The sequence below is a fragment of the Podarcis muralis genome, chromosome 7 (genome assembly GCF_964188315.1).
Source record: "Podarcis muralis chromosome 7, rPodMur119.hap1.1, whole genome shotgun sequence".
Classification (NCBI taxonomy): domain Eukaryota; kingdom Metazoa; phylum Chordata; class Lepidosauria; order Squamata; family Lacertidae; genus Podarcis; species Podarcis muralis.
Window position 1 is genome coordinate 37,376,451 of NC_135661.1, and position 26,064 is coordinate 37,402,514.

At 43.2% G+C, this 26,064-nt stretch overlaps 1 protein-coding gene across 1 annotated transcript in view; it reads right to left on the reverse strand.

Annotated features, from left to right (window-relative positions):
* CDH13 (cadherin 13) overlaps window positions 1–26,064 on the reverse strand; it is a 592,471-nt gene that overhangs the window by 79,717 nt on the left and 486,690 nt on the right. The window contains exon 8 of the mRNA XM_028740139.2: window positions 24,918–25,058. Coding sequence (XP_028595972.2) covers window positions 24,918–25,058 — 141 coding nt within the window. The remainder of the gene's footprint in view (window positions 1–24,917; window positions 25,059–26,064) is intronic.

The window sequence follows — 26,064 nt, forward strand, 5'->3', positions numbered from 1 at the left end:
CATGCCTTCCGTCAGATAATTCTGGAAGCTGTAGTTTGTTAAGGGTACTGAGAGTTGTTAGATTACTCCTGTTCCCCTCACAGACCTACAATTCCCAGAGTTCTCTGTGAAGAAGGATTGTTAAACCACTCAGAGAACAGTAGCTCTATGAGGGGAATAGGGGCATTTAAGAGACTCTCAACATCCTTAACAAACTACAGCTCACATGATTCCTTGGAACAAGCCTTGACAGTAGTTTCATAGTGCTTTAAATGGACGGTGGGAATGTAACCTTCATCTCTTAAATGGTGTAAACGTTTCAGAGAAACCACACAGGCCAAGGGCAGCTGATGCATCAAGAACTGTGAGTAAAGAGCTTTCTGATGGATGCTGCCATTTTATTCCTTCACAATGACTCAGAGCAACATTACAGGTCTTGGGGAGAAGTTAAAATGGCTGCTAGTCCCAACCAGTGCCAGAGACAGGGGGCCCAGTCATCAACCAATGATAGCTCCAGCCTCTATGCAAGCAGCAAAATGAGATGGCAGGTGGGGCCAGCCTAAAGCATTTTGCTGCCTGAGGCAAAGGACAAAGTAAAGCTTTCCTATTCCAACTATAGAAATGAACTGGAATGCCAGTTGTATTGTACTGAAACACTGGCAATGGAACAGGACATAAGGGGAGCTGTAGTTCCAAAAATACATCCTGAGGGCACCAGGTTAGCAAAGGCTGCTGTAGAGATAGACCCTCGAGTCTCTTTTCCCTTTCCATTCTGCCCCGTGAAGATTCCTGTGAGACTTGAAGATGGCCTGGTTGGCCCAGACCCATGACAGGGTCTTTTCAGTGGTAGTTCCTCAGTTGCAGAATGCCCTCCCTAGTGAGTTGTGCCTGTTTTCATCATTTTTAACTAACAGCAGGAATTAAAAAATCATTTCTGTTTGCCCAGACATTTATTGGCCGAAGAATACTGTTCCTGAAAGCACCAAGATCACTGGATAGAAGGATATTTTAATTGCAAGTGCTTTTAGAATGCTTTTAAACTGAAACTGCATTTAGATGTTTTTAATTGTATTTGTTGTTAGAATGTTTTTGCCTTGTTTTTGTTTTTAAATTGTGTATCTATTTGCTGCTCAGAGCTTCTTGGGGAGGAAGTACAGGGTATAAATTCAATAAATAAATGCTACCCTGATATCTCTCTCTCTCTCTCTCTCTCTCTCTCTCTCTCATATGTGTGTGTGTGTGTGTGTACACTTTTGGTCTGCTTTGTATTCCTCAGGGCAGATTTATACTGCTCAAAATGTACTGCTGTCTTTCACTGCTCAAGAACACCTGAGCCTTCCTTTGCTCTCCTTGGGCTTTGGAGAACCTGAGTGCTTTCCTTCAAATGAGGGGGTGGGTGCCACTAAAGTGGAGGCTTCAATTTTGTTGCTATTTTCAACAATATTTATTATTCCATGCTCCCAGGCACAAGCAAGCGCAGCTCTTTGACATTAATGGAAGCTGCTCTTATGCAAGGGAAAGCAAATGCCCCTCCCCTCCAGCTTTTAAATGTTTGCAGTTCTTTCTAGTGCTCGGCATTTATGGACAGAGTGTTTCTTTAATCTTTTGAGCTGTTGCAAAGTTGACATACTTGGCTGAGCTATTGATGCTTACTTGCTAATATAAATAAGGGCATGGAAAAACATGTGGCTTTCCATTAAGGGGGATTTAAGGTGAGTCACGGTATGCATAACCAGGCTCCCTCTCCAGCACCTGCTTTGGTCTCAGGCCACTTTGGGGATGCAGAGGAAAGTCCCAAGCCAGCTTGAATGCCTCTGCATCACCAACCAAATGTCAAGGCTCATGAGCAACAGAGGCTCAGAGTCATACAGAATATTGCTGTTGCACATATGCAGAAGTTTAGTCATGAATCCAGAGGTGCAAGGTCCTTCCAAGATAGTCACAGCCCTTTCAGATTATGCAACCTTCTAAAATTATACAATAATCTTATATTTATCCAGTAAAAATAATTAGGAATGCCTTGCAATGATCAAGGCAGGTGTCCATGTGCTGCCTTTCAACTAGATCTCCCTCCCCCCTTCCTGCGCACGTACACGGACCAATGTTTGGGAGTGCTTCGATATCTTTTTTGAGAATGACTTAAATTGTGTTTTTTCTTAAAGTTCCATTGCACATAATAGAACTTGGACTCCATTCTCTTGAAACTCAAGCACTGAAGTGTTTTCAGTGTTCCTAAATGCTTAGTTTGGGATCATACAGCACAACTCCTTCTTCCCACACACTGTCTCCAGACTGACTCAAGGATCCAATCTTTAGTGGTTGGTTCACCTCATTTCACTTATCTCAGAGACTATAAATTTCAAGCATATTGGGTGGTTCTACTAGGAACACTGGATTCTGGGACTTTGCTGCAGAAATAGTAATGGGTCTTTGATACTCCACCAACCCCGGGCCACTACACCTCTGCACAGATGAGGGCACAACTAACTAGCAGAAGCATTGATGCAGTATAGAGAAGGGGGAGGCATTCAGTACATTTCACATTTAAAGGGGAACCTAGCTAGTATGCACCTTCAAAAAAAGGGAGAGATGAAGTAGGAGTTATTGGTGTCTGAATGGTACTGAATGGCTTTTTATAGAATTGTCTCTTGCGGGGGGGGGGGCATTTGGGCTCCAGTTCCTGTAACAAAATGACTTGGGCCAGCACAGTCTGTAACCCCAAAATATAATTCCCCAGCCCAAAGATCTAAGGAACAGCTAGGGCCATACTATTGAGAGCTCTCATTGTGGGGTTTGGCTGGATCTAGACACATCAAAGTAGTGTTTCAGTTTAAAGCGTTGTAAATTTGTACAGGGAAAACAGGTAGAGAAAAACAGGACTCTACTTCGCCATCTGGTGGTACAATGTTATATCGCACACACAATGCATGTAAGTCGCTTTTTCTTTACCAATCTAGCTGAGTCCTTTGTTTCTAGGCCAGCACAAGGCACCTCCAGCAATGGGTGGGGCTTGTGTAAAAAGTATCCAAGTGATTTGGGTAATGTGTTGTCTAGGTTTTAGATGGTTCATGCCCACGACAGAGAACCATAAGTTCTTTGGAGCTTTGAAATAGCTACCTGTGGCTGTCTAGTTGTTGCTAGACTACAACTCCCATCATCCTTGACCACTGGCCACGCTGCCTGGGGCTGATGGGAGTTGGAGTCCAACAACATCTGGAAAGCCACACGTTAGCAACTAGAGTACCTGTCTAAGAATATCCATCTTGCATATTGCATTCACATGAACTGGGGGAAGGAGAATGGATGCATATTGTCTCCACTATGTATGTATGCAAATGCAGTTGTCAAGCTTTCCCCTTCCCTTGTGAGGTAGCACCGCTGAGAAGTGGTCATCTTGAGATGACTTTTTTCAATCTCAGATTGACAACAGACTTAGAGAAGAACATCTAGCCACAGCTATTAACCACGATGGCTATATGCTCTGTCTCCACAGTCAGAAGCAGTAATGATTCTGAATACCAGTGGCTGGAAACCATAGGAAGGGAGAGTGCTGTTTTGCTTAGGTCCTGCTGGCTGGTTTCCCACAGGCTCCTGGTTGGCCACAGTGAGAACAGGATGCTGAACTAGATGGGCCATTGGCCTGATCCAGCAAGATCTTATGTTTTTATGTTTTTGGACAATAAGGCTTAGATCGTATTTGAAATGAGCATATTGAGCCACCGAGTTTCATATTTTCAGGCAACATCACTTGTGATGGGGAAAGGTCACCAGTTGGATTTATGCCTGTCACGCAGCCGCTAAGCGTGTTGTAAAGGTAAAGGGACCCCTGACCATTAGGTCCAGTCGTGACCGACTCTGGGGTTGCGGTGCTCATCTCGCTTTATTGGTCGAGGGAGCCGGCGTACAGCTTCCGGGTCATGTGGCCAGCATGATTAAGCCACTTCTGGCGAACCAGAGCAGCGCACGGAAACACTTTTTACCTTCCCACCAGAGCAGTACCTATTTATCTACTTGCACTTTGACATGCTTTCGAACTGCTAGGTTGGCAGGAGCTGGGACCGAACAACGGGAGCTCACCTCGTCGTGGGGATTTGAACCACCGACCTTCTGATCGGCAAGTCCTAGGCTCTGCAGTTTAACCCACAGCGCCACCCATGTCGTACCACTGCTTTAAAAACAGTGATAGCCCAACCTGTTTTGCATGCTGGAAGGTGTATAACACTGTTCCCACTGTTGAACAAAAACATTCCCACCTCTTTCCGTGAAAATGGATAACCCACAATTAAACAGATCACTGTCTTCATGCAAACAAGCCTCGTCTACCTCCCCACTGGAATCACAGTCACAACATCTCACAAACAAAACTCCACCATCATGGTCCTTCGACACTTTGGGCTTCTCAGCGAACCTCAGTCATGACATCCTGATTAATACTAGTGTAGGTTCTCTGAACTCAGCCGTGCCCCTGATTCTTCAAAGCTCAGCTCCTGCCAGGATAATTAGCCTCCTGATTATTCTGAGTAACTGGAGGGGTCAAAGGTTAGCGAGCATCACGAAGCATGTTTAATTCAATCAATTTAGCTAGCAATGCAGTTCAAGAAATATATGCAGGCACCGCTGCCATCAAATTTAAGGCGATCTGCTCAAAATTCCCGAGCTGCGGTGGATGAGCATTTTAGCTTAATTTCTAATTTAATATTCAACCGGGGTATTCTGCTTAATTACTTGTGATGCTTTCACTCAGGAGCTCAAGGACTTGGGCGGGTGGGGGTGGGGGAGAGAAGGAGGAGAGTTGTTTCATGCTGGGAGACAGAAATAAAAATAAAATAAAAATTAATCTGCTTAATGGCAAAGTTGTATTCCGTGCCCCTTAGCGATACGTCCTGGAAACATCTCTTTTGAGCAATGAAACCACACACACACACACCACCTAATGCCTCCCTTCTTCCACAGGTTTGAAAAAGGCTCTACGTCAGTGGAGTCAGAGGACCTACTCACTCCTTTTATCCCTGGTGGCCTCCCTGCCTGGCCTCTTGACACAGAGTGGGTTGAAGATGAAAGGGAACACAGAGACCTGGCATTCTATTTTCAACACAGCCTCCAACCTTAACACACACACACCCCAGGCACGGGCACACAATCCTTTCTAAGCCTGCAGTCACAGGGCAGCTTATTCCATTTCCCTTACATTTCCATAACTTTTAATTTCCACATTATATTTGAGGTTTCTCACAATGAAACAAACCACATCTGGAAAACCAATGGAACCACTCATTTCGTGTTACTTGATTCAAAATAAATAAAACAATCAGCAGCCCCCTTAACCCGGAAAATTGTGGGAGTAAAGTGAAGAAATTTGGGGTTGGACATCGGCACACACTTATTTCCTGCAATCTCCAGGAAAGGGGGGGCGGGTGACAAGGGAAGAGAAGCAGCCATATGCGGAGAGGGTAGGGGAGTAGTAACATTGTCTAATGATATGCATTGTTGTGCCGCACAACACTCACTGGTGTGAATGAAATCAAGTATGGTTGATGCCAGAGTTCCATAACACAACGGGTACTGCAGTGTGAAAAAAAATGTTAGCAAATGGGACAGAAGTGTTAGCATTATAGTCAGAAAGGCTAAATAATATATTCCCCATGTCTGAATGCATCATTGGGGGTGCATGTTTCAATCGTAAGCTTATTTATTCAAAACATTTCTATCACACCTTTCTGTCCTTAAATGTGTACCCCAAGATGGCTGACAACTTTCCCTTATAAAAGAAGTGATGAGGAAACACACACAGGAAGCTGTCTTATAGTAACTCAGTATTGTCTACACTGTTAAGGGTGCTGAGAGTTGTTAGGAGACCCCTATTCCCCTCACAAAACTACAGTTCCCAAAGTTCCCTGGGGAGAGGCATTGATAGTTAAACCACTTTGGGAATTGTAGCTCGGGGGGGGGGGGGAGGAATGGGGATATCCTAACAACTCTCAGCACCCTTCACAAACTACAGCTCCTGGGGTTCTTTGTGGGAAGCCATGGCTGTTTAAAATGGTATCATCATGGTATCAATGTGTGGTGCGGATTTGGCCTGAATGTCTGAAAGTAAGCGCCCTTAGTTTGCATTCTGCATTTCCATCTCTTATATAGGCTGCTGTCACACACAAACAAACAATGATTTCATGTTGCCTTGCTCTGTAGGCCATCTGTTTGTGTGCCCTGTTTAGTTAAAACAAATGCTGTAAAATGTTCCTCCTCAGTTTTGCTAACATTTTGTTCCCCCACCCGAAGTAGCCGAGAATATCCATGGGTCCCCACCCCTCTTCTTCTTCCTCAGAGATGAAAATACTACTGGGACCATTTTGTTAGTGGGGAAATGCATTGGGGGATCTTGCTGTTGTGTCCTGGCTAACTTCATTTGAAAACTGTACTGTATTTTTCCGTGTATAAGATGATATTAATGGCCTTGGCGATGCATGTGATTTGCAGTTGCAGGTAGGCTGTTGAGTGAATGGTGGCAGTGACCACCATTAGTTCTGTGGGGTCTTCTAACAACTCTCAGCACCCTTAACAAACTATAGTTCCCAAAATTCTTTGGGAGAAGCCACGATTCTTTAAAGTGGAATTATTGTGCTTTAAATGTATGGTGTGAATGTGGCCTCGTTATTGTGATTGATTGCTGATGTGGGGCCAGTTTCAAGTGTCTATACAACTTGCAGCAGACAGTCCCTTGTATGATGCCCACATCACCTTGTTGTGGAAGCATGAGCTGGCTCTTAGGTATTATGGAATTCTGTTTGTTGAATAATATTGCATAGTTCCAGCACTGGTGTACACTAAGACCAACAGATTGATTTGACAGAAGGTATCACTCTATCTTCTAATCTAATTCTCTTGCTCAGCACAGCAACAACTGTCTCTATTAAAAGGCCGATGTTACGGGATGAGATTGATTGATTCTGTACATTTTCATAGTATGAGCTGCATTACAGGTGCTAATGATGCTATTATATAATCATTTTTTAAACACACACACACACAAAAAACCCCCAGTGTTCTCTAAAAGCTGGCACTACATACCATTTTTCTTTGCTATATTAAAATGAATGAGCCAATGTACAATTTTTTCCCGTGTCAAAGCATAATCTAAATTCATAAGCTATTTCTCATGTATCTTAAATCCATGCGTCTATCCCAATTTCTTTCTTCCTCTTGTGTCTTTTTTTATTTATTTAAAGAAACTAATGGGGGAAATACTGTCTTCCATTTATCATTTTTGGGATATAACTAAGAAGGGTGCAGTAGTTCGTTCATGTTAAATTAATAACCTCAGCACCATTTACACTCCCATCACTTCAATCCTGTTCAGCAAAAACAAAGCACTGGAATAGGTTCCCTACCCCCTGTTGCTGTTGATCCAACTGGAAAACCCTCCTCCCATCTCAAGATTGACAAGGTGAACAGAACCCCTTGGGATTCCAGTTTATACATTTTCATTCAGATCTCTTTCAGACAAGCACTGTTGATGCTTGGGATACACTGTTGAATCTTGAGATGCTTTGCACATTGCTCTTTTCCATTAGGAACATTTTAGGTGTTTTTTAAATAATTGTAATGTTTTATCTGTTTCATAATTTTATTTTCTATTGTTGCTATAGGTTCTGGCACCTTACGGTGAAGGACGGATAAGAAGCAAACACATAAGCTTTTGTTTCACAGCCTGTTGGCCAGGCTGCTACCAATGCTGGGTCCTCCCCCCCTTTTTTTTAAAGGCTGTGTCTGTCATAATGCTTGGCTTAATCATTGCAGATGTGTCACAGTAAACAAGCAGTGCATACAAGAAGGTGGGAAGGAACAAAGCAATGCATTGACTCCATGCTGCCCCTGCAGGCAGGGTGGAGAAGTCCCCCCCCACACACACACACATCTTGAAAGTCCATTGGGAGCTACCCTTGTGGATCTTACGTTTTCACTGAACTTTTTTTACCTGTATTTATCTGCAGAAGGGGTGTATGTGGATATGAAATGCTGGAGTCTGCTTAGGGCAAAATTAGACTTGACCTGTTCTTTTGGCTCTTCCTCCTGCTCAGTGGCTAAGACTTTCACCCTGGGCGGCCTGAACAATTTCTTTTCCTTCTGCCAGACAACCCTGCTGCAAGATGCACAAGTTGGCAGCACTGGGGAAAAGGCCACCCCGATAGTGAATAACTTAAAATGTGCACATGGGAGGCTGGCCTCCAATTACATGGGTCAGATGACCCTGCCTGTTTTTTTATGTTTGATTTTTGTGCTTTTCCGTTGGATGTGAACAGGCATTGTTGAAGAAGAGAACATAAAAGGCTATTATCAACACAGGCTAGATGGATACACTTGAAGGAGGCATGTTGACATGTCTTCCATGCAGCGCTGCTAATGCACTGAATGTCTAGTCTTCAATTAGCCACTTGATCCTGTGCTGAACAGGAGAAAGGGAATGAAACACTCACTTACTAGCACAAGGATAAACATATGAACTCTTGGCCAACTCCTTGTTTGACAGATATTTTTGTGCTTTTTAATGGTCAGCTGGAGGAGAGAGGTTTTGCCCATGCTGCTTTTCCTGGTATGGTTCTCCAACGATAGGAAAAGTGGAATTTCTCCTGCATGTCAAGGGCACGGGAGTTTCTTCCCAAAAGAGTATTGAGAGGTGCATTTTGAATAAGAATTTTCATGCTGTGCTAATAAGGCGTCCATAGTTGTTCAAAGACAGTATCAGGTACTTGGTACTTTCTGGAATGTAGCACTAGAATCTATGTATTTAATATCTATTCAAAGCATCCACACAAATCATATTCCAGCTATCCCACTTCATGTGGTGTATGTCTGCTGCCTGGGTCCATACATCTGCACTAGACATTTAAAACAATATTATACCACTTTCAATAGCCAAGGCTTCCCACAAAGAATCACAGGAACTCTTGTTTGCTAAGGATGCTGAGAGTTGTCAGGAGATCCCCTATTCCTTTCACAGAGCTACAATTCTCAGAGTGGTTTAATGGTCAATCTTTCTTCACGGGGAACTCTGAGAATTGTAGCTCTGTGAGGGGAGAACGTGTTCTCATTTGGCCTGAGTCTGTCACTAAATGTTTCATCTCCACAACAGAGTACAATTCCAGCTGGTATTCTGAGAAACGTTGGCAGGCAGCCTGTGTAAACAAGACATAAAGGAATTTGTTTCCCAAGTGGATACAAGGTGGGGAAAAATATCTTCCAGGGCAAAGAAGCCCCCTAGGTGAATGTTTACCGTTGATAGGAACTCTATGGATGCACTGGCCACATCTGTGGTTTTAATCATAAGACTAAAAGAGGATATAGTCCCTAGGGGCTGTCATATATTACACTAGAGGAGGTGACGGAGCTCTGTGACAGCATATCTTGTTTCTTTCACTGTTTGCAAAAATGGAAAGGAAGAATTGTGTATGTGGCAAAGAGAGAGAATGGAATTTGGAGCACATCAAGGGAAGTTAACTCACCCTTTTCCTTTCTCCTTCCCAAAGCAGTGGTGGGGGAATGAAGGTGAAAAAGAAGCTTCTGTCTCCCTTTTATTCAGGGGGGGGGGGACTCAACGCAGCAGCAGGGTGAGCATGGGAAAGCTTGCAAAGCCCACACCATGCTGATCCATGTGGGGTAGCTTCAAAGAGCAGTGCTGAGAGGGAGAAGCAGTTTCCATTGAATGGAAACCATGTCCACCTCCTTGAGGAAGGTATCAATTAAGTAAGTAAAGTAAGTAAGTAAATTCATACACTGCCCTTTAGCCAAAGATTAAAGGGAAGTTCACAACACAAAGGAGATGCTAAATAAACAAAATACATACGAAAACAAAAATTAAGCAATAGTCCCCCTCCCACAAACAGATTTAAAAGGCCACAGAATATTTATTCAGCCAAAGGTCTGGTTATAGAGAAACAATTTCACCTGGCACTTAAAGTTATGTAACTGCTGGGTAGACCATTCCATAAATGGGGAGAAAAGACACATTCTCGTGTCTCCATCCTCTGGGCCTCTCATGGAGAAGCACACAAAGGGCATCAGATGATGATTGCTGCGTCTGGGTTGGTTCATATGGGGAGAGTTGGTCCTTAGGGCATAATCCTACTATGTATTAGCTGATGGTAGGATTTCCAGATCCTGAGTTTTCAGGGCCCAAACCTGAGATCTAGGGGTAGTCCCCAGTAATTTTGCTGGGGCACATCCCCCTATGGCACCATCACAGTTTTTCCTCTGTGTTCCCTCCCACCACTAAGCCCCAGATCATAGGTTCCTCACTGCTGCTGTACACCATGAATTGAATCTCCATGTGCAGGGACTGTTTCCCATAGCAATGCCAGTGGCTATGGAGCAACAGTAGGGAGGACTACTGCTAGCAGACATCCAGGAAAACTTGAAGAAGAGGGATGCTTCTTCTGAGGGCTCTTCTTAAGTTGTGTGTTTGTTGCAAAGATACAGGCATTTTGTTGACTTACTTTGCTATTTTATTCAGGAACAATGATTGAGCATTGATCCTTAGCACCTGCTTGACTTGCAGAAGTAGCAAAGCAGGTTCTTTTTGCGCTTTACAGGTAAAGAGGCCCCAAGATCCTTTTTAATTGGAGGTTAAACTGTGTGTTGCACCCCAGATATTTCTAAGCAGTCCTGGTGGTAGTCTGATAGAGGGGCTTATAGGAGGCAGAGAGGCCATTAAACAAGAAGGCAATGAGAGTTCAAGGTGCCCAAAGGATCCTGAGCCTTACTTACAACTTCAGTTATTATTTAAGGCAGGGACCTTGAGAAGGTCAAAACTGCTAAGTGAGGAAAATATGTCCTTTCCTATGTCTTCTAATACATATTTTCCCCTCCAGCTGTGAGCTATAATATTGAATCAATTAGTCAGATGCTTCAAGGTTTGTGGCTACATAGAAACCAGCAAGAAAAACCCAGCAGAAAACAACATAATTCAACTGGCACATTAATGGTTGTATGTATCCAACCAACTAACTCCTACTTGGTGTAGACCCATTGGAATTAATAGAATTAAGTTAGCCATGTACTTTAATTTCAGGGGTTCTCCTTTTGGATATTACTAACTTTAGACACAATTCATTGGGCTGTACCCAAAGCTCTCTGTCACCTGGCACACGGGCTCTTAGTGGATGGGTGAGTTTTAAAGTTGTGCAGTGAAGGAACCCAATGCAATAGCTGTACAAGAAGTAACTCATTGTGCAACAGACTGAGCAAGCTATTGGACAACAAAGATACCAGCAACCTGCTCATGCATTCTCTTGAGCAACAATGTCCTACTGGTGCAAAACACTTCACACAAGTCTGCTGCTAAGTTACTTGGTCTTACATTGAATATGACCCTAAGGTTGCATTCCTATACTCTTTACTTGGGAGTAGTGATAAACACATCCAACAATTCTGGCTCCTTTCAGTTTCTCATTTTTTCGAATAGCCTGAAAATCACAGACATTTTCATGTTGCATAATACATGCATTCTTGTACACAATTTTGCCTAATATACGAACTTTTGCAGGCAATTTCCTCCTGAAAGTGTGTGTTTTAGATGTTACAAGCAGCCTTGTGCCCACCTTTGCTCAGAAATTCTAAGCAAACAAACAAATCAGTAGCTCAGTCGGCAGAGTTGTTGTTGTTGTTTAGTCGTTTAGTCATGTCCGACTGTTCGTGACCCCATGGACCAGAGCACGCCAGGCACTCCTGTCTTCCACTGCCTCCCGTAGTTTGGTCAAACTCATGCTGGTAGCTTCGAGAACACTGTCCAACCATCTTTTCCTCTGTCATCCCCTTCTCCTTGTGCCCTCCATCTTTCCCAACATCAGGGTCTTTTCCAGGGAGTCTTCTCTTCTCATGAGGTGGCCAAAGTATTGGAGCCTCAGCTTCAGGATCTCTCCTTCCAGTGAGCACCCAGGGCTGATTTCCTTAAGAATGGATAGGTTTGATCTTCTTGCAGTCCATGGGACTCTCAAGAGTCTCCTGAATAACTCAGAGAAGCTATGAGCTATGCCATGCAGGGCCACCCAAGATGGACAGGTCATAGTGGAGAGTTTTGACCAAACATGATCCACCTGGAGCAGGAACCGGCAAGCCACTCCAGTATCCCTGCCAAGAAAACTCCATGGACAAAGACAACAGGCATATAAAAGTCGGCAGAGTACGATACTCTTAATATCAGGGTCATAGGTTTGAGCCCCGTATTGGGTAGTTTCCTGCACTGCAGGGGGTTGGACTAGATGACCCTCGTGGTCCCTTCCAGCTCTGCAATTCTATGAAAATCAGTGAAGTTTTGAAAGGTTCATTATGTCATCTTCCCTCAAAAGGGTGTCCACTTGTATCCAAACAAACAGGAAAATCTATTCTGTGATCTCAGGAACCATCATGCAAAAATATGGTTACAATCACTGCAGCTTTAAAAGGTTCAGTCCATCATCTTTATTCAAAATGGCACCCAATTGTATCCCAACAGAAACAAAAACCTGCTCCTTGATCTCAGAAACCACCATGCAAAATACTGGCTATGATCTCTTAAGAGGTGTTCAAACACATAGCACAAAGACAATTTGCAGAATATATCGTAGATTTTCTTCAATACACACATTTTTCAATGCATTCTTTGGTTGAAGAATTGCATTGCGAAACCAGAGAAGTGCAAATTTCAAAGGAGAGAAGTATTTTGGCTGGCATATTGGTTGAGGAGGTACAGTAGGTTTCTGTTGCAGTAGGTTTCTTTCTCCCTCACCTATAGTTACCACATGGAAATTTACTTACTAGATCACTTTGGAGATTTCTTATGGGCATTGTCAGGCTTCCCCAATTACCTATTTATAACAGAGGAGGTGGTGGCAAAGTTTTTTGGGGGGAGTTTCAAACATCTCATAATGCTCGCAGTGACTTAAGACTCACATACCAGAGAGGCATGCGAGTTTTCATAACAAACTCAGTATTTTTCTAACGTATCTCATGCTTTTATTTTTGTGAGTTTGTTACCAACTGTGAAAAGCAGAGGGGCTCTGTGGAAGCACAGATGGATTCATTGATCGATGAAGCTAGTCTGCAGATTGATGATGTGTGAGTTTTGGGCTTCAAAGAGGAGTATCCAACATGCACCTAGCAAAAGGAGGAGAGGTGGCTTGTGAACAAATCCATCTTGTTTGATCACATCCATGGCTACGCTGAAAGAAGCGGCTCCTTCTGTGGAAAGGCAAGTGTTGATGTGAAAGGGAAGAGCGCAGCAGTGAAATTTAAGTTGGTGAAAGCAATCAAGTTGTTCCTGGGAGCAAATTTAAGGTGATAACACCGGACAGCAATAGAAGAAGAGAAAGATCAAAGGTATCTCTGGGCCAGCAAGGCAGCAGGTTTTTTTTTTTTTTTTTTTTTTTTTTGGTGAGGCCAGTTGCAAGTAACGGAGAGAAAGAAGTAGGAGAGAGTGAGTCAAAAGTAAGCTGCAGGCAGCTTAGGTAATAGGACTAAATTGCACATTTCAGAGGGGTTCTGAAAAATTAGAGACTTACAACATATGGAAAGATTCAGGGAGCTATCAGGAGCTCAGAGAATTTTACAAATTTTCCCAGGGACACTAGTTTATGGAATGGCAAGTGAAAGAAAACTTTAATCCTAGGAAGATCTCATTGCATCCAGATGGATTCATGATAATACCAGTTTGCTCCCCTCACTACAAAAGGCAAGTTATATTTTTAACGGTTGTAGAAGGTGAAAACACTCAGCACAAAAAAGGTTTTCAGGCTAGAGAGGATCTACATGGCCTTTCTAGTGGATAAGGAAGAATCTTGTTATTCTTCAAACTGCACCTCGAAGCACAGAGTTCAGTTTGCTGTCAAAACAGAGCACTAGTGGAGAGGAAGTGAAGATTGCCAGAGGCTGACAGCAAGCCGCCCTTGTTGGAGATATCTCCCATATGTAACATCCAAATTATCTTCCACTGGCAGTAGGGATGGACAGTTCAGCCTACTACCAGTCTGTAACCATTTCAGATGTGTTCACTTATCAGCACAGATTCACCTTGTTTCCACATTTATCTGCATATATATATATATATATATATATATATATATATATCTGCATAAAAACCTGTATTTAATATGTATCTGAATACAATTAATTATAACAAAACAGTAGCTACCAAAAGGCTTAGATTAAAACAAAAGAAGGAAAAAAGGATGGGTAGGGAAGAGAAGAAAGCAAACCAAAGCAGCACCTCTGAATGTTAAATACGGTAGTACTTCTTCTCATCACAAAATGTGTATTTAAATATACATTTTATATCTCAATGTGCACATTTCAAAACCTATTTCATCCTAAAATAGGCAAATTTTGCCACCCCTCCACAAAATTTGACGAAGTGTGAAATTTAGGAATGGAGGAACCTGTAATTTCCCCCCTCTCTCATTTTGTTCTGTTCTTAAGTTCCATTCTTCATGTTTCTGCATTTGTTTATGTTATGTTATGTATCTTTTTATCCACATGAAAATGTATCAACATTTTATTGTGCATATGTCCTATGCATCTTATTTTATTTCCCCTAATATATGCATTTTATGCCCACTTTCTCACACATTTTTTTTAATGCATTGTTTGCTTGGAGAACTGCATCACCATGTTTGAAAATGTGTGAATTTCAAAGGTTAGCTGCACTTCAGTTTGCACGTTGTTTTGAAAAAATGTGAATTACTTAGGTTGGCATTGGAAGGTGAATTGAATTTCTTCCCTCTCCCTAGCAAAAATCTAAATAAGAATTGTGTTCCAGCTCACAAATTAGGCTGGGAGATGCTGTTCAAGCCAGTTCACAGAAATCAAATTACTCAACAATCGTGGTTATCAGGTAGTGCAGACCTTCCCTTGAGAATCATGGGTGACACTGAACTTGTGTAAGCTGTGAACAGAAATCCCAGCCACGGCCTCGTTAGATGGTCACACCCCCCCCCCATATGTGGGGTGATAATATTGGCCTATCCTACAGGACTGTTCTAAAATGACTGTGGTTATGTATGCAAGGTGCTTTAAGCATGATGTCCCTAGGTAAAGGTAAAGGGACCCCTGACCATTAGGTCCAGTTGTGACCGACTCTGGGGTTGCGGCGCTCATCTCGCTTTATTGGCCAAGGGAGCTGGCGTACAGCTTCCGGGTCATGTGGCCAGCATGACTAAGCCGTTTCTGGAGAACCAGAGCAGCTCTGGGAAACGCCGTTTACCTTCCCACCGGAGTGGTACCTATTCATCTACTTGCACTTTGATGTGCTTTCAAACTGCTAGGTTGGCAGGAGCAGAGACTGAGCAACGGGAGCTCACCCCATCACGGGATTCGAACCACCGACCTTCTGATCGGCAAGTCCTAGGCTCAGTGGTTTAACCCACAGCGCCACCTGTATCCCTAAACACATGCAAAAGCCTGTTGCTGTTAATATATAAACCATCACTTCATGATATATTTAGTGCTATGCACTGTACAAAGCTGTTCCTCCCTGCCTCCCAGTAGCATATGGCTGGGAACTGTGGAAAAAGCATTTGTGCCAACAAATAAATATTAAGTGACTGTCAGACATTGAGCTTGAGATACAGCTACCCTTTAAGCAAGTGAGCCAGTGAGCATCTGTGCTGGAAAGCAAACAAGGCAGGGAAGCAAGCCAAAAGTAGAACAGACGAGACTCCAGATAACTCACTTGGCCTGGACTATTTTGCTCGAAAGGAACTTCGGTTGCCAAGAACGTTGCATGATGCAAATCTAGACATCTGCTTCCCTGCAACTTCCGCACTAGGTCGGGGAGAAGGCAAGCTCTCAAGATTTCCCCTTGTGCTCTAAGTCGGTAGAGCTACATGTATGAAGCTGCCCTCAACTGAGTCAGACCATGAGTTCATCTAGCCAGACATCATCTACTCCAATTGACAGCAGCTCTCCAAGGTCTTGACGAGCAGAAGTCTGTCCTAGTAACTAAGATCCTTTAAGAAGGGTCAGGGATGGCATCTGAGACCTTCTGCATGAAAAGCATGTGCTTTACCCATAAGCAGCAGACTCTCCTAGTTTTTATGGAAATATTCCTGGAGTGGATACATGGCTGCTGACTGGGCTTTTTGGAAAAGAGCAACCAAAATGATCGAGGGGATGGAACAACTAAGTTAGAGATGACATGGTAGAAGGGCATAAAACTATGCATGACATGGAGAAAATGGGAAGAAAAGTTTTCTTTCTCTTTCATAATACTAGGACTTCATGCAATGAAGCAGAATTTTGGAAGACTGAGGACAAGCAAAATCATCTCATCCAGTTACAACCTGAAAGGAAGTAGTTCTTCACACAGTACATAGTTAAACTATTTAACTCATTCCCACAAGAGGCAGTGATGGCCACCAGCTTGGATAGCTTTAAAAGAGGATTAAACATATTCATGGGGGACAGGGAAACATCCCAAGGGCCAGATGCCAATGGGAATGGCCAGAGGAGTAAGTGGGTGAAGCAGGTTAGTTTCTACACAAATCCTTTCTTTCTTCCATCCAGGCAAGCAAGATACATAATCAGACTTCAAGTATACATTGCAGCCATGCAAAAACACTCAAGGGGGAGTTAGGCAGCACTGATGAAGTGTGTGGTCTGGGGAGAGTCCCGAGGGTTGTATAAAGAGAACTAGAGGGTCACCTTCAACCCCAAGGCTTGTTCCCTATTCACAAGGGAGGGGAAAGGATATATTATTCAAGTAATTATGGCAGAGTGAAATGTTCACCAAGCCAGTTGAACTGATTAAATCAGCTCTGAACCCCACTGAAAGAAGCCCTTCTAAATGCAACATTAGATGATAGATAGATGATAGATAGATAGATAGATAGATAGATAGATAGATAGATAGATAGATAGATATAGACACTGTGTGTGTATTTCAGAAGCATAGTGATGTGTCTTGAATGTACAGGGAATAGTTAATCCCGGCCCCTCCCTCAGTTCCCATGCACTCATCCAGAGGTCTGACCAGAGCCTGCACATGTAGAACTTGTACCCATTTGTTGATCTCCAGAAAAAAAGCGGGCCCAAGGGATAGAATTGTGCTTCTCCACTATGAACTCATCCTCTGCACACAATTTTCCCACCTGCCTCTTTTGAGATCAGAAATGTTGGGAGGCAAATGCTATTTGGGAGTTGTATTCTGTGTTTTGGGACGCGGGTGGCGCTGTGGGTAAAAGCCTCAGTGCCTAGGGCTTGCCGATCGAAAGGTCGGCGGTTCGAATCCCTGCGGCGTGGTGCGCTCCCGTTGTTCGGTCCCAGCGCCTGCCCACCTAGCAGTTCGAAAGCACTCCCGGGTGCAAGTAGATAAATAGGGACCGCTTACCAGCGGGAAGGTAAACGGCGTTTCTGTGTGCGGCTGTGGCTCGCCAGAGCAGCGATGTCACACTAGCCACGTGACCCAGAAGTGTCTGCGGACAGCACTGGCCCCCGGCCTCTTGAGTGAGATGGGCGCACAACCCTAGAGTCTGTCAAGACTGGCCCGTACCTTTACCTTTACCTTATTCTGTGTTTTAGATGTTGCACAGATTAGAGTGGGGGGGGGGGAGCTTTCTGAGAGTAGTTGGGATTGCAACAGGCTTAGAGGGAAGGATGTTAACAGCAGTAGCAAGCATGCTTTTATCACCATGGGTTAGATGCTGACCTGAGCACAGCCAAAGGTCTTGGAAAAGTCACAGGCTCAGGTGGAGGTTCATATCAGGGCTACATATTTTTTTTTTTAAGAAAAAGAATCTGTTTTTGTTCACCAGCCTTGATCAAAGGGGAGTGAGGCAGGTGGTGGGTCGGAACATGAATCAAGTATTTGAATCATGCTAAGCTGATTATTTGAGATGATTAAACAAGGGGAAATTTTTTAAGGTTATGAAAACAAACCTTTTGAAGGAATGTATGGAAATAGTTGGAGGTAATTGTGCGCAAATTGAGAAAACACAATTCACAAAGAAGAATCAGTTTTCTTGTGTGGGCGGTGGAGAGGGGCAGCGAACTCCAAAGGGCCTTTTGGGTGCCGTGGCCAATTTTGCACTCTTTGAATGCTCCTTCCTGATCGTTGCAACTTCTTCATGTTTTTACAAGGGTTTGCTGCTTTCTATTGTAAAAGACAGGTGCCCTGTCACTTTGCAGCCCACTGAAATGTGTTTATCGGGAGATTACAGAGACAACGGCATGCATTTGGTGACCTTGGCAGAGAGTGGAACAAAAGCATTGCAGCCCACCCTTGCCAGGGAAAGAGATAAACACAAAACACTGTTATGCTGCATATCCAGGTCTAATTATGTGATAAGTGGAAGGATGTGGTGGCAAGCGGACGCTGCTCCCCCTTTTTGTAATAAGGTGTTCTTGAGAAAGGCATAAGAGGATATCTGAGGAAATCAAATTAATATGCAGGCAGTGTATATCTGAAGATGTTAAAGTGGGCTAGGAGAGCCCTTTTCATATCCTATTGTTAACATTCATTTTCTTTCTTCTTCTGAAGAGAATGTATTGGCACTCTATTTTGTTATTTTAAAATGAGTAGTAATCTTGTTTCTCTCCTTTGAGGACAAGTTTCTCCTCCTCTAAAGGCGACTGTCAATCATTCAACTGGATAGTTTAGATGCTAAGGATTCCCCCCCCCCCCCATACATATTCAGGATTGAGATCATAGGTGGAGCCGGAGGTGGGATGATTGCAGGGGGGTGGGGAGCGCTCACCAGACAAGTAGCTTGCCCCCCCACTCCTGGATTCCTGTGGCTGCTTGAAAGAAAGGCACTTTTCTTTCCGTGGAAACATTAAGTGAATCATACGGTGGAAATGAAAGCAAGTTTGCATTGCTAACATGAAATCAATAGGAAGTGTCAGCTCTGGTTTTGAGAGGACTCTGGGCAAGGGGTCATGGGCAAGGGGCTCACTGATGATCCCCTCTCCTCCACCAGTGAATCTTGGCAGCATTCCATGGCAGTAGCAGTGCCAGCAGTGCCAGGGTTCTTAGCATCACCACATGGATGAGTGGCCATCGCTTAAACCTCCCGCCGCATCCTGGAGTGATACTAAATTGGGGGCATTGTGGAGAAATTAAATTTGTGCATGGCAGAAGGAAATTGCTTGAAGGAGGCCCCAGAAAATACATCAACGGTGAGGCCCTGGGCTCCTGGAAGCTTCCCAAGGATGTAAGGTGCTGGCTCCAGACTTCTCAATAGGAATTGGCTTGAATAAATGTGTAGGAGGGGTTAATGGGAAATCATAGAATAGGAGAGTTGGAAGGTAATCCAGTCGAGCCCCTGCAATGCAGGAATCGCAGCTAAAGAATCTCTGACAGATGGCAATCTAACTTCTGCATAAAAAAACCCCTCCATTGAGGGGGAGTTCATCGCCTTTTGAGGTAGTCCATTCCAATGTCAAACAGCTCTTACCATCAGAAATGCAGTTTAGTTGGAATCTCCTTTCTTGTCATTTGAATCCATTGGTTCAGGACTAAGTTTGCTCTATCTTCCATGAAACAGGCCATTAGAAATCTGAATGTGACTATCGTAAGTCCTCTTTCAGCTATCTAGAGATGGTGGAGGAACTTGTTTGGTCCACTTTTCTCAGCAGACCAACTCACTCTGACAATCTAGAACTTGCTTATGGATTGGAAAGCAGCTTTCAGTCAGATCACACAATTCTCCAGGGTTTGCAATGCAGTTTTGGAGTACAGAAAATGTGCACAAAATGCAGGTTGTACAGGGCATGCATGGACAAATATGGATTTTTAAAATTTGGTTTAGAACGTGAAGCACATTTATACAAAATGTGTACAATTTAAATGCAGACTTTTTGTTACAGCCCTTCAAAAAAAAAAAAAAAACAAATCCACACAAAACAGGATAGGAGAGATCTATGACTGAGCACCAGTGAGACGTTTTGTTCATTCTGTGCACCATTCCCCTTCTCCCTGCTTTTCCCCTTGCTGCCACAACTAAGGTATGTGCAAATAATCCTCAACTTCCATAATGCCTCTTGTCCCCACAAGAACTACACAGGTGAAAACAGCAGTAAGAATCCCAGCCATTTCCCATTCTTCCCACATTTATTTGCACAACAACAGCCTACATACAGCACTATTTCACAAGCAGCTTCTTTGACTTTAATTCTGCTCATTCAATAGGTGGCCTGGCAATCAACAGATTAAGCTGCTCATACTTTGGGCAGTTTGCTAACTGCAAAGGTTAGGACTCATCCACAATTCTGCTTGTCCCACACCTAGGCAGCATAGGTCTGAGCAGTTTTGCCATTGCCCCACTGCTTCCCCCCCTGAAAACTCTTTAGTGCTAAATTGGAACTAAAGGCAATTCATGGAAAACCTGATTGCTCTTTGTTCTGATTCAGCTCTAAAGTTCTGGTTTCCCTTGGGGAAAGTGGAGGAGCAAACAGAGGTCTGGATAAGCCCAAAGTGTCCTCTTCTCATATGTGCAGAAGAGAAGGAAGTGCCAAGGCCAAGGTTTACCATGGTTTGCACATAATGACAAACCATCATTTGGACCAAGCCTGTGAGTGCAACAAAATATAGCATGAGCAAGAGTGAAATATTTTGCCCCTCCCCCCAGAAAATAAATCAATTTTACTAAACATCACATTATTAAATGAACAGAATGTGACTATTGATCATTGCCTTTTCAATTGCAATTCAAGCTATTATGCAAATGAGCAGGTCCACTAAATATTTAGGCGTTCATATTTAACCAAATAGATGTGGATGATAATTAAGCCTGAGGGGATGGTGGTGGAAGCTTCTGTTTCAAATAATATACATTAAGTCAGCTTGTTTGTTTGTTTTTAAAACATCCTGTCCTCTGAGAAACGCATGCATACTTATGGAGGGGGGCATTGTTAATTCCGCTTTGGATGCGAACTTCCTTATGGCATCCTGTCATTAATAGCTGTCAATGTGAGTAATAGACATTTTGTATGTGCAGCTAATTAGGCACTTTGTAAATGGATTCTGGCTACAGCACATCTGCCTCTGCAGTTATGACCCAGGCTTCCGGGTGAAAGGAAACCAATTAATTATGGGACCGTATGTGTGTGCATTTGTCACATGAGGCAGCGTGAACAATTTTGAAGTGCATATCAAACTAGCAGAAAGGTTGCAGTCCAGAGTAGAAGCAGTTCTGCTTGTCCTGTGAAGTTGGAGGTGATGGCCACCAACTTGAATCACTTTAAAGGAGGACAAAGCCATGAAAGATAAGGCTACCAGTAGCCACTAACCCTCATGGCCATGCTTTGCTTCCACAACTGGAGGCAGCAATGCTTCTGAACACCAGTTGCCGGAAACCACAGAAGGGAAGAGTGTTGTTGTGCTCAATTCCTGCTTGCAGACTTCCTGTAGAAGGCTAAACTGGCAAGTCCCTCGTGTAGTGTTTCAATACGTGCTATTGGAAAAACACAGGAATCTGCCTCATACTGAGTCAGACCATTGGTCCATGTAACTCATACACTGATTGGCAGCAGCTCTCCTGTGTTTCAGATAGGAGTCTCTCCAATCCCAACCTTGAGATTTGGGGAATTGAACCTGGAACCTTTTGCATACATACCACTCAACTACACTTTCCCCAGAGATCATTCCCTCTGCTGGAGTTAACAATTAAAACTTCAAGACCAGGGCAAAACTGAACAGTGTCTGAGTCATGTATATGAGCTATATGTACAGATCAGTATGGCAACTGGAGAATTTGCTGGAAATCCTCTTTCATGTTACATTTGTCTTCACATATAGACTGACAGTCTTCTTTCAGTGTTGATAAAGGGCACAGAAGGTGCTGACATAAGAAACAGGGGAAATCAGAAGAAGCTGTGCATGTTTTACAAATACCTTTGGACAAAAGACACAGGGAAGTTCTCCTATTCATGCTTCATTTAGATGGATGAGAGTGCACAAATCAGTGCTGCCACAAGAGACTTGAGAGTACTTCAAAATTCCTTTGCTCACATTCAGAAGAAAGTGCAAGCCTGGAATAATGTATTGCCCAGAGTTTTCTGAGCTAGCTGCATCCCTGGTGTAGCTTAATTGACTTTCATTGGGACAATCTTGGTCTCCATTCATTCAGAATTGACAAATGGACCTTGAGAACAGATATACTCTAAGCTACCCAAAGCAACTCCCAGAATGAATGAAAAATAGAAGCCAAAGCTACTTTCAGCCAGAAATTATTCTGTCAGTCGATAACATAGGCCATTTAAAAAAGAAAGAAAGAACCGCTGAAATATATATTGGGAGAAAGGTAAAAAAAGGTATTTGTGCGTGTGTGTGTATGCCTGCATTCACATGACAGTTTATTCCATGGGTAGGCAAACTAAGGCCCAGGGGCCGGATCTGGGCCAATCGCCTTCTAAATCTGGCCCGCGGATGGTCCAGGAATCAGCGTGTTTTTACATGAGTAGAATGTGTGCTTTTATTTAAAATGCATCTCTGGGTTATTTGTGCGGCATAGGAATTCGTTCAAACCCCCCCCCCCCAAATATAGTCCAGCCCCCCACAAGGTCTGAGGGACAGCGGACCAGCCCACGGCTGAAAAAGTTTGCTGACCCCTGGTTTATTCCATTTCCCTGATATTTCCCTGTTAATTCCCACATTATAATTGAGCCTTCACATGATGCAAATACCACCTTTGGAAAATGAATGGACTATAACACATTTCTGTGCTATTTGGTTGCAGGAAAAAAAATTCCACAGTATAGTGTCAAAACTTGGAGCATCACATCAGCATGCAGGATTTTCCTTTTGTTTTCATGGAGGAACAGAAAGATGCATGTGCATAAAGTCTGGGGAGTAGCCATGTTGTCTAGTGGCTACGCACACTGGTGTGAAGGAAACTTTGTGTGACATGCCAGTAGATCGGTGAAAAAGCCAAAGTTCCATAACTGTTCCACTGGTACACATAAGTACAACTGTCATACACTTCAGGGGACTTCCACCTAATCAGGAACTCAGAAGTTGTTTTACTGGGAAACATTTCCGCATTTAATGATCCCCCAACCACTGAAACCCTCCTGCATTTCCCCATGTTGTCCAGGAACACTGTTTGCGAACAGTTGTTATAGTTTAATGGGAATTTTATCCAGTTGGTGCTTTTGTGGGAAGGTCATTCTAAGTGTAGCCACACTGCTTAAATTCTTGATTTTGATTCAACATTTGGGGGCTGCATCCAGCTAAAGTTGATTCTTGAGTAGAGCCACTGAAATTAATGGATTTAAGTTTATGGACCCATTAATTTCAATGGGTCTGCTCTGAGTAGGACCTAGTTGGCTGCAATTTTAAGATTACTAAGAGGGGATTGGGAAATATGTATGCTGCATCCCTGTGTATATTGCAAAGAAAATGTAACGAGAGGAAGAAGCCCCACATGTAGCTGTAAAATGCGCTAAAATTCAAGGGTCTTATTTCATAGTAGCTGTAATTACAATCTAAAAGGTTATGCCTCTGTTTCTTTAGTTAATGAGTCTAATTTTCTTTTAAAGGCTATTTTGAGTCTTTCATTCTTTTCTCACTCCTCCTACTCCAGCTGAAGAGAGTAGCCACACCTGCAGGCGGATTCAATTAATAGTCGACACTACATACACTTTACCAGTATAATTTACATTTCTTTTTGCTAATTAATTCATTGACTAATGCTAAATGTAGTGCCACACTAATCGGCACAGTGTGTTAAGTACTACCTGGCTATAATAGTCAACGTACCTGGAGGCGACATAGGCTTATTCATGTGTATATTGAGGTCTGGATCCAAAGAGTCTCACAACTGGTTCTGTGCATCAAAAGTGGTTTGGGACTTCTGTTTCTGGGACAACAGGTCCATTTGCTTTCTATCCAACTGTTTTTTAAATGGAGAGGAATTTTGGTAGTGCAATAGAGGTGCCTGCTGTGGACGACCCTGGGCTCTGAAATTTCAGCGGCACCCTGTACGATGCCAAAATTCAGCACCCCCTGAATTCAGCACCTGCCTCTCATTCTAAATCATAGTTGTGATGTCCCCTGTAGTGCCCACGAGGCTCCACACACAGTGTAAATGGAACCAGTGCTGATCTCCTAAATCCGCTTGAGGTGTCTGCTTTTCTAATGCAGGTCAAAAATCCCTTTGGACACTAGAAATGGTAAGATCACAAGAACATAAGAACATAAGAAAAGCCGCACAACTGGATCAGACAAAAGAAAATGATTCACATCAAAGTTCCATGTCACAGCTTTTGGTTAAAATGGTAGTATACTCCAGGTGAAAAGGGATATACTCATGTGAAATAATACCAGTCAGCCCTAGGAAGATGGGAAACTGGAGACAGAATCTGGCATTGATTTGCATCATTGCCAATTAATGGGATGGTTTTTCCTTTCTTTTTTGGAGAGTATTATTTAAAAAGTTACATCAGCACAAACCTTTTGCTTCCTACTATTTCAATCCTTTCTCTACACCACACACAATTCAACACAAGCAATGTACCATGTTTGGATTTCAGTAGAGGGAAACAGCAAATATACTTTATTTGAGGAAGACTCTCTGCCAAGTTTTAAAGGCCTGCTCTTGGAAATACTCAACGTTGAATTGACACGCTTTTAAACAAACATAACCTTCCCAAGCCGGTATTTTAAAAGCATTTGCTGTGTGCCATGGTGAAACCATCCACAACCTTCCTGCAGAAACCTCCGCACAGGTCTGAAGCACAGAGGGTGCCCATCAGCTTCTATTAGGTCAAAGATCAGGTTGAGAAGAGCCCTGCTGGATCAGGCCAATGGCCCATCCACTCCAACATCCTGTTCTCACAGTGGCCAACCAGATGCCTGTAGGAAACCCACAAGCAGGATGCAAGCGCAAGAATACTCTCTTCTCCTGAGTTTCCAGGAACTGGCATGATTGAACAAGCAATGCTCAACTGTTTTGCATCTTAAAGTAAATGTTTACCTCTTTCCTGGTGAATTCCGGTGCATGGTCATTTTTGTCATCAACGACAATGGTTGCTGTGGCAGTGCCAGTTAACCCAACGTCCATGCCCCCCATGTCTTTTGCTTCTATGATGAGCTCATATTTCGGGTTCTCCATTGTCTGCAGAGATGAAAAAATAATAATACATTACCCAGTGTGCAATGCATTGATCTCATTTTAGAGATATCCATTATGGCATCAGAGGCACCCTTAGGTAAAACTGATCTGCAGGATGTTTTTCTATTAAAAGAAAGAAGGCAACTGGCTTATTACAAAAGCCAGGAAACGCTGACAAATAGATGTGCTGAGAATTTTACCTAACTATCTATGCCAGTCTTCACCAACCTAGTAACTTTCAGATATGTTGAAGTGCCCCAACCTGGTGATTGCCATCCTTGACTATTGGTCACCCTAGCTGGGGCTGATGGGAACCATAGCCCAAAACATCTCTTCCAGCCTTCTCCAACCTTGTGCCCTCCAGATGTTTTGGACTACAACTCTGACAGACTCTGATCAGCTATAATCCAAAGCATTTGGAGGGCATCAGTACAAGGTACCTTTTCTTGGACTAGCACGCATGACAACTCTTATTTTTTGTCTGAAAAGCATGTAAAATGGTGGAAAATAAGAACAGTATGTTCCTAGCAGCTCTGTTTTAATTCCGGAGTTGTTCTGCCTCCTGCCATAACTGTTCCAGTTCACTCATTCTCTTTAATTGTGTCTTTTGAAGAGAAGTCTCTTGTTCCTTTGCTTCCTCTTATTTCAATCCTACCTCCACACGAGGAGAGGGACATAGCCACATCCAGTGTATTTCAAGTGACCTACTCTGTTTCAAGCTCTACCAGGAACGGAGATTAACTGTATGGGAATGGTATTAAAACTTATTAAAGGTGACATTTCCTCGATTTGTGTGGCTGTCTTGCATGGGCCCATCTGCTGGGAAACCTCAAGGGCCACATCGCTGATGGGGAATGCAGATGGGAAGGAGCAGGTGGTGGTCATCTTCTTTTAAAGTCATGAGCTACTTCACTCATGCATTCTCAAAAGCTATTATTCTGTGATTCACAACAGTGATATAGGAGAAAGACTTTAAAAGGACAGGAAGACATTTAGCCATTGAGAAAGA